This window comes from Ipomoea triloba, chromosome 1, assembly GCF_003576645.1.
Source record: "Ipomoea triloba cultivar NCNSP0323 chromosome 1, ASM357664v1".
Classification (NCBI taxonomy): domain Eukaryota; kingdom Viridiplantae; phylum Streptophyta; class Magnoliopsida; order Solanales; family Convolvulaceae; genus Ipomoea; species Ipomoea triloba.
The window spans coordinates 27,818,621-27,834,331 of record NC_044916.1 but is presented as its reverse complement, the minus strand read 5'-3'; the positions used below and the strand labels follow the sequence as shown (position 1 = coordinate 27,834,331).

At 35.2% G+C, this 15,711-nt stretch overlaps 3 protein-coding genes across 6 annotated transcripts; 1 reads left to right on the top strand and 2 right to left on the bottom strand.

Moving 5' to 3' along the window:
* The first annotated feature begins 544 nt into the window (after positions 1–544).
* On the top strand, positions 545–3,611 carry LOC116019871 (PI-PLC X domain-containing protein At5g67130-like). The gene is made up of 7 exons (XM_031260234.1): positions 545–808; positions 926–1,048; positions 1,150–1,287; positions 2,178–2,580; positions 2,666–2,889; positions 2,974–3,060; positions 3,312–3,611. Exons 1-7 carry the CDS (start codon positions 731–733, stop codon positions 3,462–3,464), a joined length of 1,206 nt encoding a protein of 401 aa, XP_031116094.1. The 5' UTR covers positions 545–730; the 3' UTR covers positions 3,465–3,611.
* Positions 3,612–4,481: 870 nt separating this feature from the next.
* On the bottom strand, positions 4,482–6,781 carry LOC116011792 (transcription factor bHLH95-like). Its single transcript, XM_031251206.1, has 3 exons — positions 6,389–6,781; positions 4,760–5,179; positions 4,482–4,568 (listed from the first exon to the last, which is right to left on the bottom strand). Exons 1-3 carry the CDS (start codon positions 6,779–6,781, stop codon positions 4,482–4,484), a joined length of 900 nt encoding a protein of 299 aa, XP_031107066.1.
* A 2,150-nt stretch (positions 6,782–8,931) lies between these two features.
* On the bottom strand, positions 8,932–14,856 carry LOC116025481 (E3 ubiquitin-protein ligase MBR1-like). Of its 4 annotated transcripts, none has more exons than XM_031266716.1 (6): positions 14,555–14,855; positions 11,715–13,427; positions 10,903–10,959; positions 9,750–9,845; positions 9,515–9,661; positions 8,932–9,436 (listed from the first exon to the last, which is right to left on the bottom strand). In XM_031266716.1, exons 2-6 carry the CDS (start codon positions 13,413–13,415, stop codon positions 9,305–9,307), a joined length of 2,133 nt encoding a protein of 710 aa, XP_031122576.1. In that variant the 5' UTR covers positions 13,416–13,427; positions 14,555–14,855; the 3' UTR covers positions 8,932–9,304. The 4 variants fall into 4 exon arrangements, with proteins under 4 accessions (XP_031122576.1, XP_031122591.1, XP_031122584.1 ...); XM_031266731.1 differs by having other exon boundaries at positions 10,903–10,953; XM_031266724.1 differs by having other exon boundaries at positions 11,715–13,423.
* Between the last annotated feature and the right edge of the window lie 855 nt (positions 14,857–15,711).

The following is a 15,711-nucleotide window of genomic DNA, read 5'->3' as shown; positions in this document are numbered from 1 at the left end:
AGAACAAAGATTTTGGTAAACCTAAGACAAATAAAGTGGTCCTTGTTACTGCCTCCCTCTATTTACAAAGCTTTTCCTTTCACCCTTGGTTGAGGATGCGCATTGGTGTCTTCCCACTTAAGACGATGACATGTTTAGCCTTCTTCGTCCATTCCTAGCAATAACTAATACTGAATAACTAATTTATTACACATATTTTTAGAACAACTAATATTATATGCTAGTAAGCATGTACAATTATTTAATAATTGTCAAATATCCAAATTAAATAGCAATTGAGGATGATAATTTTGTAAATAATAACTATTATTTTATTTAAGAAAATAAACACTATTTTCTTTTTAAATTTATAGTAATAAAAACAATACTTTTTTGACATGTTAAAATGTTCAAAATTCAAAGATAAGTTGATTTTGAATGAGTATACGTGTAATACATACGGCAAGTATTAGGTCGGAGATTTCTGGCAAATGTATAAACGTTGGCAACAGCCGCCCTGGCCTCTTTCCCATTTATTTAGTCATATGCCGGTGAGGTGAGTCCTCAGTCTCCTCCCCTTAACACATTATTTCCCTTTAAAACTTTTTCTAGTCTACTCTGTAATAATATTGGATGAGCTGATACATTCAATTAATCAGTCATATATCCTCTACCCCACCCACCCCGGCCCTCTTCTTTTCAGATCGTCAGCCCCCCGGCCGGCGTTTGATCTGAATTAAGTAGCCCGGCCATGGATCTCCGCACTGCGGCTTCTCTCTTCCTCGGAGCCGCCCTTCTTTTGGCCTTCCACGGCTGCGCGGCTCTCAAGGTACGTACAACCTCCTGTCGTTCGTACGTTGGTTGTCTTGTCTATTTTTATTTTTACTTTGAGACAATTCAAGCAAATTAAATATAATTCTTCTCCGAAACGTAACGTAACGTACAGCAAGGTGAAAGATGCGTGTCCAACAGCCGGTGCGACGCCGGGCTGCATTGCGAGACCTGCATCGCCGGAGGCATGCTAACGCCTCACTGTACTCGCATTCAGCCGCTCAATCCTTTCTCCAAGGTAACCAACATAACTCCCATCACATCTTCGTACTTAATTCTTAAACACTTTTCGTAATCCGAATTGAAATCAGTTAATATGGTGATGAATTATGAGCGCAGGTGAAAGGGTTGCCGTTTAATCGGTACTCGTGGCTAACAACACACAATTCTTTTGCCAAATTGGGTGTGAAGTCGGGCACGGGAGACGCCTTGCTCACCACCATGAACCAGCAGGATTCTATCACTGAACAGCTCAATGTATGTTATTAATTTTCTGTAATTATTACATGTTTTACTATGTTATAGTCTTATGGCCGGGGACAACGTACGTGGGATTGAAGTCTGTAATCACTTTAATTTGCTCATGTGCGGTGCACGAAAGTGTAGAGATTGAAGCAGTCGGGAAGTTGTTATGTGTAGAAAGAAGATTTGAATTGGTAAAGGAAGAAATTAAAGAACTAACAATCATACAACTTGTGGCTGGCATATTCACCTACTTTTTAAATTGAATTGATTATAAATAATTTAAATGATCACATAATGTGGACTTTGTTATTGTACTATCTGAGGTTAGGTATGGACGACGATTGTTGGATGAATTAATAATTCTGATCCTAGAATCTATGTCATGGCATTTAAAATAATCTTTGTTTCCTTTTAGAAAAATAGTAAAATAGACTCTTCAATTTTGGTGAAAAAGTAATTAGACTCTTTAATTTTAAAATATTTTAATTACATACTTGAACTCTTTATTTAAATTGTAAAATTAACACTAACCAACCGGTTACGAGTAAAAAATTATAATTTTTTTAGTCTTTTTACTACTGATGTTCTCATCCTCCTTCCTATATGGGGGGAGTCGGGAGGCGAACCGTCCCGATTTGGAAGGAGGCTGTGATAGTCACCTTGCTCAGAAGGAAACTGAGCCCATAGTAACCTGCTGTCACGTTTAATATGAAGTTTATGAGGAGTTGAAGGATTCAATTATATTACAACTTTTTATAAAGATTATCGATGGGCTAATTACACAATTCAGTATATTTAAGGGCTTATTTGACCTTGATCGATTTCTTTTTTTGTAATTATATATTAAAAAAAAAAACTTGTGCAAATTAAAAGCAATGTAGTTAATGGTGGATATGATGCAGAATGGTGTGAGGGGTTTAATGCTGGATATGTACGACTTCAACAACGACATATGGCTATGCCACTCGTTTGGTGGCAAATGCTACAACTTCACGGCGTTCCAGCCGGCGATCAACGTGCTCAAAGAAGTTCGAGTCTTTCTCGAAGCAAACCCCACCGAGATAATCACCCTCATTATCGAAGACTACGTTACATCCCCCAACGGACTAACCAAGGTTTTCGATGCCGCCGGTCTGAGGAAATTCTGGTTCCCCGTTTCTCGGATGCCAAAGAACGGCGCCGATTGGCCTTCCGTCGATGATATGGCTCGGAAGAATCAGCGTTTACTCGTTTTCACTTCTAAATCCGCCAAAGAATCCTCCGAAGGCATCGCTTACCAATGGAGATACATGGTAGAAAACCAATGTGAGTCAGTTAGTTTCCAACATTTTCATCGTATTATCATTAACCCATGGATAGATCATCATATCGTTCGTACGTTAAATTATAGATGGAGATGATGGGATGAAAAACAGTTCGTGTCCTAATCGCGGTGAATCAGCGGCCATGAACACCCGATCAAGGTCATTGGTTCTGATGAACTATTTTCCGAGCGCCCCGGATTTGGCCCAGGCTTGCAAGCATAACTCGGAATCATTAAGGAGCATGATGAATTCGTGTTTTGAAGCTTCTGGTAAAAGATGGTCTAACTTTATTGCCGTTGATTTTTACAAGGTAATTAATGATTAATTTGTTGTTAATCATAATAGAAAACCAAACATTTTTTAGTTGTTCAATTTTTATCTCTGTTCTGTGCAGAGGAGTGATGGAGGAGGAGCCCCTGAAGCTGTAGATGAGGCAAATGGTCGACTAGTCTGTGGCTGCTCTAACATTTCTTCTTGCAGGGTAAGTATAATGTTGAATTTTAAGTTGCTTTCCTCGAATTCATCTGGTTAGCAATGAGCAACTTATATTGGTTTACCTCCTTGTGATTAATTATTTGCTGACTAGAATCACAAGATAAGGTTTACCCATGTTGCTATGCATATCCTTGAGTAGTGACTATGAATTTTCTTGGTCATTCAAAAATATGAATTTTAAGTCGATTTGTAACCTATCAAAGAATTTACTTTACTTAATTTAATTTATGTGTGCAGAATAATATGACTCTCGGAGCGTGTGAGTTGCCAAAGGCAGAAGTTGCTCCAACAGCAGCAGTAGCTAAAAGGGAAACAAGCTCTTCAAGTGTTGATAGAAGACCATTATTATGGCTGCTTGTTACATCTTTACTGCCTCTTTTCTTGTCATAACAATCGCCTTTTTGGCATTTGACTAATTAGTTCATATGTACATTTGTGGACAATTAGAATTGATCATATGATTCCAGGAAACTACATTCTCCACCCCTAGTATATGTGTGTGATGATATTATATTACATCCAAGTCAAGTTAATTTACGGAGCTCTCATCTAAACTCCTATGTGTTTAAAGGAGATTTTTTTAAAAAAAAAATTATAATAATAAAATTTATTTTAATGGGAAAAAGCTTTTTCCAAGACTCTTCTAAATCCAACTTTTCCAGTTTCATGTTTATATTTTGAAAAACACTTTATATATACGACTAAGATTGGTTAGTTGGGTAATCAAATCACGGGAAAGAGATTGCATACTGGTGTGGCGTTGTCCTCCACCTAAAAAAAAATAATTAATCCACGTACAGTTGTCATTGGAAAACAATAATGAGTTAATTCTATTTTTGGTTCATTTTAGACATTCTTTTTTAAAATATCCTTATTCGATTTTAGTATTGTTGTGTCATTATCATTTTTGGTCCCCAGTTAAAAGCATTGTTGAAATATTGTTAAATACATGAATATTTAGATATTCAATTATATGAATTTTTTTTAAAATATTTTTCATTAAAAATATAATTGTTCAATCCACTTTGTATAAAAAAGCATCAAAATGCCTTTGCATTATACAAAACTTAAACGATTTTGTTGATGGAGGACAAAAGATGATAATGTCACAATAATACTAATACCAAAGATAAATGTTTTGAAAAATAAAGACTAAAAGTGAATTATTATCTATAAATCTAAGACCAAAAACAAAATTAACTCAATAATAATATATAAAAACACACCTTCAGCAAATGAATATAATTAAAATTTTTAAAATGACCCCCGGTCCAAACATTAATTAATTAAATATTCATAGACACACACAAAAAATAAAGAATCACGAAAAAACATAGCACTAGTTTTTCTCATATTTTGATAGCAATGGGGATTGAATGCAATTCAACATGGATCACTGATGGGCAGTTACCCACAAATTCCTATAATCTCTCTTGCGGCTTCCTTGTAAATCTCTTCCACTGGAAATTGACGTTCATAAACACCTGCTATCACCTGTTTCAACATATTCAATTAAAAGAACATAAGTTTTAATAATACATTCTTGAGCATATAATATATAAACATAAATGTATAATAACTTTTAGTTAAGATGGAGCATATACTTCAATTTGGTATCAGAGAACCAATTCATGTCAGAGGTAATGGGATCCATTGTTTATATGGTAAGGGTGAGGAAGACTTACACGAGCATGGATCATGTACATGCTCCTATTATGATCTGATGAGACATGAGCAGATATGACATCAATTTTGTACTTCTCAAGCACAGAGCAAATGGCAGCTAGGACACCAATCTTCTTAGAACAGCAAATGTTAATGTGTGCATCATTGCCACACATATTGAGTGTCATGTTAGGAGAGGTCCATGTTTTAAAGACATCAGGAGAAGATATAGAAGATGTCATATGTGGGATGCTCCTCATCATCATCGTAGCATTGTCGTTGGAAGCAAATGTGCCACATTCATCTGCACCCATGCCCAAAATGGTTGTTGTTTTCCAACTTTCAAGGATTTCCAACTTCTGTCTCTGGAGGTCGCTCAACGTACTTTCAAGTCTCTTTATATGCTTCACGGCTTCATCAAGAATACTGCACTTGTCAACCTATTTCCAAATATATATTCAAATTAATTTTCGTCTCCAAAATAATATATAATAAAAAAATTAAAATATCTATCATTCTCTATATAAAACTTGTGTCGGAGTAATACTTATACTGAAAAATGTAATACTATACTACAAAAGTACATTTCTCTTATAAGTAATTAACACTTTTATTCATGATTAATATATTATATTTTTAATATAAGTATTACATTTTCATCTTAACCCAACCCGTATTATAAATAAAGATCCGTGGAAAAAAATCATTGGCTTATCAAATTATCTATCGAGCCGTGAAAAAGATTCAACAAAAAACAGAAACAAATCCACTATCCGTTTTAAGTCAAGCAATACGTGGAGTTACTCCCAATATAAATGTAAAAGCAAGACGTGTAGGTGGATCGACTCATCAAGTTCCCATTGAAATAGGATCCACACAAGGAAAAGCACTTGCCGTTCGTTGGTTATTAGCGGCATCCCGAAAACGTCCGGGTCGAGATATGGCTTTCAAATTAAGTTCCGAATTAGTGGATGCTGCCAAAGGGAGTGGCGATGCCATAAGCAGACGTTATCATAGAAGAGTCATTCTTAACTAATTACTAAAACATAATAAATAAATTAATAATTTATTTGGAAAGAGCACAGACACTAGCTTGCAGCATTGTGAAAAGGAAAATACTATGGGTGCGTTTGGTTCGCACATGGGAATCGGAATCGGAATGGGTATCAAATACTTGGTAATGGTAATGGGTTTTGGTGAAAGTATTTAACATGTTTGGTAATTGGGTGGAATGGGAATGATTATTAATAGTTGAGAAAGAAATGAGGAAGGGGGATGAAACCCTTATTTAATAAGGGTATGGGTTTTGTCATTAATGGGGTATTCCAAACCCATAGTAGCATTCACAAAACCTATCAACCAAACACAAACAATCACTTTCATACACATTCCTTATGCCTAAACCCACCAACCAAACACACCCTATGTGTAGTCATATTTTTTACTCTCACACACAAAATCTTGATGTAGACATTTGTATTGGACTCACATAAAAAAAAATAATTTATCAGTGCCCGCTACATCAAGAGAAATTTAGGGAGTAAGATTTGAGAGTACATACACTAGGATTCTGTGTGAAAAAACAATTTTCAATAAGCTTATCAAATGCCAAAAAAAATGGGTGTAAAAGAAATGCTTAATTAGATTACCTTAGGATGATGAAGCTGATGAGGAAGCAAAGCTTGAAGATCAGTGAACATGTTTCTCATCTTCTTCCTCCTCTCTTTTTCAGTCCATAGATGTCTTTCATGATTCCCAGGCAGAGGCTCTCTAACGTCAACTTCATTTTTCTTATCATCATCACCACTGTGGTCATTCCCTGATAACACAACCCTGATCACACCTGTTGATGATGTTGCCACATTATCCACGTTAGGCGCCAATAATGGTGAGTAGTGACTATAGGATGCATTATTGAAATCTGCTACTTTTTTTCTTGATTTTTCATTGCTCTCACCATCCGAATAATCAGAGTTGATGAGAAAGGCCCATTCTTCATTATTTTCCGATAGGAAGGAATCCTCAACACCATTTACATCCATATATATCTTCAATTCCTCACTAATCAAAATTTTGGAACTCTATATATAATTCTGAATTTACTCTTTCAATCCCTCCACGTATATATAGTTGTACAAAATATCAAAATATTTCTACGTTGTTGTTATTATTATTAAATTACGTATTATTATTATTATTATTATTATTGTAAATTGAACCAAACTATATTTTTTCGCTATCTTTTTCTGTGTATTAGCTGGCCATATATACTTCGATCTCCTCCCAAAGTGGAAAAATCTCAAATTAATTATTACTCTAATACCAACTTACAAAAATTACCACACATGCATGGACAATGGATTTGCAATAAATATACTATTCTCCTGGATTATATTAATTACAATAATATGTGGTCTATTTGTTCCTGGTATTACACGTTAGCAAAATAAATTGACAGCTGTTTAAGTGATAATGACAGACAATTATTAATGAGAGCATTAATCTTTCTCCCAGATTAATATTATATTCTTATCACCCCACAAAATATAATTGCCCCATAATCTAAGACCAAATTATATCGTGAACCCTAGTTCACAATATAAAATATAATTGTCCCATAATCAAGTATAAATTATATTGTCTATCAAAGTCCATCTTACATTGTGAAACTTGGTTCAAAACAACGATTTTTTTTTGGTTTAAATTAGCGTGACTTTTTTCCTTTCTATATTGTCAATACTCACATTTATAGTATGTACATAATTTGTTAACTATAAGCGTATCATATCATGTCAAGTAATTCTAACATTGTACTAATTAAGTTCATCATAATATGTAAATCGTAGGTAAATAAGCTTAAAATTAGAGTAGAGAAGATATTGAACATGACATTTGGATTTTTAGTAGTCTAATTCCTTGCTTATTTTACAATTATGTGTTGGTATTCAATTTGCATTTTAATTTAGTTTGAAATTACTATTTGACATGTAATCATAATTAATTATATTATAGTTTTAAGAAATATTTGGTTGAAAATTACCAAGTTTTTATTATTGCTTTATGAACATATAGTTAACAAATTATATAACTACAGGTAATAGATTATTTACTTGCAATACCAAAGTTATTTTTGATTGCCTGAAATTTATTTATTTATATAATGCTTTAATAGTAATATTATATTATTATGTATAATAGATATTGAATGTTGTGGTATCTTGGTTGATAATGGCCCTGATTGGTAAATAATCAGCCTATCAGTCAATTTTAGTTTATTTGACCACTATTAATTGTTTGACTTGGTTAAAAATCAATATAAGTGTTTGATTAATAAGCTTTTTGTAATTCTAAAATACTAAATTTTAAAATGCTACTCAAAGCAACATTTTCAATTAGCTTTTTGAGAAAAGAAATTAAACTAAACATCTATCAACTAACAGTTAATTTACCAAACACCTTTTCACAATTTGCTAATATTATCAACTAATCATACATTCTAACTCAATCAGCTAAAAGCTATCAACTAACCGCCATTTACCAAACAGAGCCATTAAATATCTTGTTATTGAAAGAGGTTTAGAGATCAAATATTATTTACTTCTAAAAACATAATAAATGTGAATGAAGGTTATACCACTCATTTATGTCCGTTTTTTTGTACATTATGCTATAAAAGTTGTACTACATAATATTTTGGACAAATATACCCCTACCGTTATAATTTCCGTTATCTTTTCCACTATTGTTATTATGCACATGCATCCACCACATATTTTCTTATCTTTTTCAATAACAATAATAATATATACACATTAAATATTAGAGTTATATGTTAGTTATTTTTTTTAAATATAAATATCCAATGTATAAAAATATTTTACATTATTATTATTATTATTATTTACTATATTAAAATTTAAACAAATTTAAAATTTTAATACAAAATACTAATATTGGGCACCTATTTTTTGCGCATCGCGCATAAGAAAAACTAGTAATTCTAATAAGTGCCTTGTTATTCTAAGAAGTTTCGATCCACCCCGTCTTGCCGGACATGTCTATCCTTGACCGTACACGCAAATTTAAGAGCATATAATTAATGTATTTCAAAAGGAGTTTATTTCAAAGACCATGTTACATCCTCATTTTTTGGATTCCAATATGCTCAAACATATATATGAACAAATATATATTTACATACTGCAGAACAATAACAGAATTCTTACTTAATTTACGGAAGAACTGGTGAATTATTTACAAGCATATGTCCAAATTTTACTGCTAAAATGTCTCCTCATGCATTGCATTATTCATGCTAAATTATTTAAAACATCAATCAATTCGCAACTTATACAGAGGTATTAACAATGTTGCAAATATTTCTTCCCATGTCCCTCAGCTCATGAGAACCACTAAAAAGAGGATGTTTTTCAGTTTCACTTTGACAACAGATCCAACACTATTTCACTTTTGTGCTTCTAGGAGGGATGGATCATACAAACATGTTTTTCTTTTCTTCTTTTCTTTTTGTTCTTTCAACGATGAGAGGGAATGTCGGTCTGTTGTCAACTATTTAAAGCTGTCACCTTACAGATGGGGCATAGGTTCTTCACCATTAACCATTGTTTAATGCAATTCATATGGAACTCGTGCCCGCACTCTGTTATGCCAATCTCATCCTCGTTAACATACTCCTCCTGAATGAAAAAACACGAGTGACAAACTGTCGTCTTTAGGTTTAAACTTTCAGTAACAAATTGTCGGATGAATCTCACCTGGCATATACAGCATGGCTCCAAGTCGGATGAAAATCCTCCACGGCGTGGAGATTCATACTTGCGCTGTTTCATAACCTTCAAAATGGACTCCTCGCTCAATCCTGTGTTCACGTTCCCTATGCGTTCTTCCAACGCCAACAATTCCTGATGAAATCATCGGTCTCTTTAGAAAGAAGAGCTCAAAATCTAATCACTCCACGATAGGGAAAGGGAAAAAGTACTCGTGCCTCACCTCATAAGACATGTTGTCCACATCAAGCCTCATGTCTCTATGCCTATCATGAAACTCGGCAACCCCATTAATGAATGGCCCGTACATCATATAATCCTGAAAATAGCGGTGTAAGTTAAACATGTATGTATGCATCACATTAATCACACAAATCCATAATGCACCTCTCAGGCTGTCTAGTTTTTCATTTGTAAAAGTACTCGAGTCTCGAGCATCAAAATAAAGAGTAAAATAGTTTCATTTCAAAGAACATGTCAACTTCCAACCAAAAGAGGCAGTTGAGAATGCTTTCAGAAGTGGTGTCTAACAATGCTTCAGAAGTCATCCAAACACTCGCATCTCTTGAGAGGTGTTAAGTGTATATATATGCACGTAAAGAGGTTAAAATGATTTAAGTCCACAACTTCATCTAATGTACCAACACTCGATGTTGAGTACCGAAAATAGGAAGCCCCGAACACCCCCAAGTTGTTTAACTACCAATTTCCCATCTGTATTACACAATATATGCACTCCTCATAATGTAAAATGCAACGGAGTATTACAGAAGTAATTCTCGAGCACTGAACATGCCAATTGAAGCATGCACACACTCAAAACTTTTTAAAGTGAAAAAGTGCACTAAAGCAGAGAGACCGGGCTTTGCTTTAAAGCCAAAGCACAAAGCAAAGCATCGCTTTTTCATGCAAAGCGACGCTTTTCTAAAAATTAACAATTACTCAATTAGGTATGCCAAATGACATTTAAAATGTTAAAATGTAAATTCTAATGCAAATAGTTAAATATACTAAAAGTCCATACTCTAGAATAGGTATCATCCCATATACAAAATTAAAAGCAATGGTCTGAATCTGAAGTTTCTCGCAAGAGGGCGTCGCTATTTGCATCTTTACGAACCCTAAATTCTAGGTATTTTACGCTTTTCTTTCTTATTGACTCTGCTTTGTGTGAGAACACATCACCTCAACTCGCTTGGTCACTCTGTCAAAGTGACAAAGAAGCAAGCGCTTTCTCACGAGGCTGTGCCTTACCAAGGCGAAGCGATTCCCGGTCGCACGCCTCGCTTCTTAAGAGCAAAAGCAAGTGCTTTTAACAAGTTTGCACACACTAAAGCCAACTTATATTATCTCAAAAAGAGAGATCAAGATCAAACCTCAGCATGCAAGTTCTCAACCCTTCTCATAGCATTAAGTACTTGACGAATCTGTTGCTAGGAAATTGAATGACAATAAATTAGAATTCATAAGATATATTATCTTTAAGACAAAAACATATAATATTGTACTACAAGTCTACAAAGTAGATTCATGTTTGATGATAGTAAAAAGCTTAGTAACAAGACGTAAAAGAGAGAAATCACCTACTAATATAGTCTGCTATATACTATGTTACGGAGTATATTCTAATTGGCTATAATAATTATAGAAAAGAAACAAGAAGGCATTCCAGGGAGGAATTCAATGATTAGCAGAACACAAATCCCGTAACTTCTCAGAGGATTTCAGAAAGGCAAACAACTCATAGAAAAACATGAGACAAAGAACAGCAGAGACCAAATAGTTATGACTCAAGTGTTCAGAAAGGTCAAATTCAATAACGATACAATCATCTTGAGAATTCAATCAGTTAGCATAAGCTAGTGTTCAACTAACTTACATGACATGAAACTCAGATTAGCATCAAATAGGAAAACCAACATAGAATACTCCCAAGAATGTCCATATCAGTAAGCTGGGATTTTCTGGAATTAGGTTAGCCCTTTCCATAGATTTGAGCATCAAAATATTTTTTTTCTTCCCTTTACAGCAAGCAAAGAGAAGAAAGAAATGCATTTGAAAAAAGATATCGCATATGACAAGCATCATAAGATATCACCATAGCTATAATCAGTAAAGTGACAAAGATAATCCAGATAGACCACAGAAAGCATGCATGTAGAAACAAAAGTATGTAAAGAAAACAAACCTCAGTTGCCATTCGGTGCCTCCCCTCAATATCACCAGCTAAAACACGCCAACCACTGTGATCATCACCTGGAACCTCCACAATCATAGATGATCGGTTATATGGACGTGAATGACGGTTAGCCCTTCGAGTTGGCATCACTGGCCCCTCTGAAGTAGTAGCTGAATGCAGAGATGAAATATGACCTCTCTGGCTTGCAGATTCAAGTTCTGCAGGTGGGAAAAGAGTCCAAGGGGAAAACTCGGACAATCTTTGATGGCTACTACTAGTTAGGTTCTGATTAGGCACCCATGTAGTATGAGAAGCCTGCATAAGAGAACTGGGACCAATTCCAGAACCAGAAGGAATGTCCACGTTCCAATTAGTAGTATCTTGTACAAAATTTCGAGCCTCAGTAGCAGAGTTCAACCTGTGATTTTCCACATTATTTCTCAGGGAGCTCCTAAATCTGGTTTCATCTCGCAATATTCCACTTCTCCCTCCAGATACTATATTCGAACCTGAGCTACCACCTTGTGAATCATGTGATCCATTCCAGGGAAATGAATGCATGCCCCTTGGAAAACTAGGACCATGCATTGATTGAGACTGACTTGCTGTATGGCTTGGATTCAATGGTGCTGATAATGGCTGTCTCATGTCAGAAGAATCACTTATTGAGAAAGGTCTGGGTGGCATATGAATAGAACTAACAGTTGAATGCCCCATGGCAGCTCCAATTGGAGGTAAACCAAACGAAACTGATTCCTGATTCCTAATATTTCCCCAAGGACAAATTCTTGTAGAGCTCTCTGCAACACTATTAATGCTTAAAGGTGGGAATCCATCAGCAACCCCTAATCTTGAACCATGTCCATTTCTCGAGTTACATTGCTCCATAAAATCAGCATTGGACGGTGACGATATACCTAAGCTACCAGAACTATTATAACAATCAGGAACATTATGCTGCACAATGTCCTCGGCTCGTGGGTTGGAGCTTGAACTTCCACCCATAGACAACTGGCGGGAGCTACCTTCTAGAGTTTTTCGCTTGCCAGATAAGCCCCACGTGCCCCAAGAAGAACCAGATACATCTTGGTTTCCAACCATATAACCAGAACTATATGACGTCCCTGTATTATCAGAAGAAGCAGCAAAAGCTGGAATAAGCTCTGCCTCTGTTCCACCAAACTTGTAAGCATTTGAAGGTGCACCTGTTCTGGTGACCAGATGACCACCATCATTGTGGTAAGCACCAGTTATATTAACATTTCCAGGGCTATGATTGGAATTAAAATGATGCGTACTAGGCCTGCTAATTGGATGGTTGCCACCATAACTACTACTGAAGCTCTTATTCGCAAAAACATTTGAGGACTCAAACCCCCTTTCTTCTGACCCTTGATCAGCTACAGCATAATTGCTTGATGAAGAAGGCCACATATGCCCTGCTTTTAAATCGCTGCAATAAATACGACCATTTACATCGGCAGCAGAGCTAGACTCACCTTGATCCCAACCACTGAAACTAGGAGCACTCGTGCAACCAGCATTTCCCTCACTAGCAGCAAGCACTGAATTTGAAAAACGGCTCCCTACTGGATCTAGCATGTTATCCCAAGGGCTAGACCGGTCCATGGAACTGCTACTGGGCACCAATCCCTGATTAAGGTCAATGGTTTCAGTTAAGGAATCCAAAATACTTCTTCCCCCTTGCATCTTGGCCACTTCCTAGGAGCAAGTTATAGCAAAATTATATGGTAGGCCCGAAATCGTTAAACATAAAAATAAATAAATAAATAACATTGGAAACATAACCACAACCTCATATATTTACAATACCAGTTGTCATCAAACAAATAATCTATTGAAACAAAGAATACTCTTTCAACAAACGGCAGAAGATACTAGACCCATATGATGCTCATAGCCATAGCAATGTGGGATAGCAAGAAGCAACAAACAGACAATCAAGTAATCAGATGATTCTGAGATAAAGAATTTCATTGTTCTTCATGTGACATAACACCATATAACATAGATTGTTATACAATCGGAAACTGTAGAAAAGCTCAGCTCCTTCAGTTTGTTGTTGATATCAAACTGCAGTATAATCAGAATAACTGGGAAGAAAATTTTAAAAAGCATTACACCAGCTAATTTATGAAATTAATTTTCATCCACCAGGAAACACCACATAACGGAATTACAATCAAGAAATCACTCAAAATCATGCATTTCACAAACCTACTGAAACTAAAATCTTTTAGAAGTGCCTTTTTTCCTTCATCTTCTTCTGAAACTGCATATTGCACCTACATGTTTGCGAATTCAGTAGAAACTAAATCGAATCAAATGTAAAGAGAAACACAAGAAACACCAATCAACTGGCAGAGTAAAGGTATACGAGGTGAGGAACTTTATGATCATGCCAAGTGATTTTTCACCCAAAAAAAAACAAAGAATCTGTCGGCAAAACGTAAAGAACTTAACTTTATACAACACTAACAATAAACACAAACACCATAACCAAAACCAACAACTTTTGACCGATTGGATTCCCCTAAAAGACTCATAAAAGTCAAGCCCTACAAATCAAAACAACCAAATTGAAACTGGTAAAATGAACCCAAAAAAAATACTCCGTAGTTAAAAAAATCTAAATTTCTGAGAACCAATTAACAGTGGCAGAATTCCCAGATCCTGAATGCAAATTAAACTAATACAACTTCAAAATCCAATCTTTCACAAGCCCCATACCACCAAAAAACCAAACAATGATCAATTTCCATCAAAATTGAATCAGAAACAGGATATTAATAAATTGAAGACAGAAACATATGGGTCAAAATGAAAACCTGAAAAACTGATAGCAGAAGATGATCGGATTATGCGAAGAGCGCAAGAAGCACATATGAATGTATGTGAAAATCAGCAATCACATTCTTGGCTTGGCTTGGTAGCAAAGGGTATGTATGTATGTATATATAGTACGACGTCGTAGCCGAAGCAGCACCGCTGGGCAAATGCGGGGTAGTGAGGAGGTGTGGATGTATATGGAGAAAGAGTGAAAGACTCTACGTATGATGATGTGTCTCTGTGCGTGGACGAGAGAAAAGAGAACAGAGGGCCTAACAGCCAGGAAAAAAGATTTAACGTTTAACAAAGAAGTTTGTGGCTAACCTAGTAATTAAGGCCTTGTTGCCTACAATAATCTCATTTCTACTTTTAACTCCCACTACTTTACTCCCTTCATCTCCTTTCCTTTTATTTTCTTTTTTAATGGGTGACTTTATTTACACGTCTCAAAACAAAGTATACTATGGGCTATTAAGATATAAAATCTTTATATAAAAGAAAAAAGAAAAAAAGTATAGGTTTTTTTTGTTTGAATCAGTTAACAATGGATAACCTAAATCAATTTATTTTTTTTGTGATTTTTCGTCGACTATGGTCACAATGAGGGATTTACTCATGTACACTGTCGGATAGTTGTTGCAGCCTGCAAGTTTCATCATCACCAAAAAATAAATAAATATTAATGTGATGTTTGGTTAGAGACTTTAGTACCATATTATCGAATTTGATACTATCATGTTTGTTTGCCTATTTTTACTATTCTACTATTGGATTCAAATCCCCTTAGTAATCATAAAATGCATTACTTTTCTTGTGACAAAAGGTGGAATTATGCACCCTAGACGCCCCTGCACCCCGCACGCCGCCCTAGACTCGACATGATTGTGAAAGCGTAAATCAGTGTGACTTAACTAATCAATAGAAGCTAGACTTTTGTTCACTGCGCATAAGGAGTCCCCCTCATTTTAAGATGTTGCTCCAACACTGCTGCTGGTGAGACTTCATCATTATTCTCTTATGATAAATTTTACCTATACGACCAGTTGAGCTACTCATGCGGGAATTCATTACTTTTCTCATCCCTAATTTTGAACAATGGATCAAAAATTGTTTTGTTTCAATTCATATTTACTTAAATATATTACAATTATCAAAT

Excerpts from the sequence above, each read along its gene's own strand:
- LOC116011792 (XM_031251206.1), bottom strand. The coding sequence starts at position 6,781 with ATGGATGTAAATGGTGTTGAGGATTCCTTCCTATCGGAAAATAATGAA. Across the intron at positions 5,180-6,388 it reads ATCAGCTTCATCATCCTAAG|GTTGACAAGTGCAGTATTCT; the intron begins GTAATCTAATTA and ends ATTTGGAAATAG. Across the intron at positions 4,569-4,759 it reads TGTACATGATCCATGCTCGT|GTGATAGCAGGTGTTTATGA; the intron begins GTAAGTCTTCCT and ends ATGTTGAAACAG.
- LOC116025481 (XM_031266716.1), bottom strand. The coding sequence starts at position 13,415 with ATGCAAGGGGGAAGAAGTATTTTGGATTCCTTAACTGAAACCATTGAC. Across the intron at positions 10,960-11,714 it reads GGCACCGAATGGCAACTGAG|CAACAGATTCGTCAAGTACT; the intron begins GTTTGTTTTCTT and ends TCAATTTCCTAG. Across the intron at positions 9,437-9,514 it reads AGCCATGCTGTATATGCCAG|GAGGAGTATGTTAACGAGGA; the intron begins GTGAGATTCATC and ends TTTTTCATTCAG.
- LOC116019871 (XM_031260234.1), top strand. The coding sequence starts at position 731 with ATGGATCTCCGCACTGCGGCTTCTCTCTTCCTCGGAGCCGCCCTTCTT. Across the intron at positions 1,288-2,177 it reads CTATCACTGAACAGCTCAAT|AATGGTGTGAGGGGTTTAAT; the intron begins GTATGTTATTAA and ends GATATGATGCAG. Across the intron at positions 2,890-2,973 it reads TTGCCGTTGATTTTTACAAG|AGGAGTGATGGAGGAGGAGC; the intron begins GTAATTAATGAT and ends TGTTCTGTGCAG.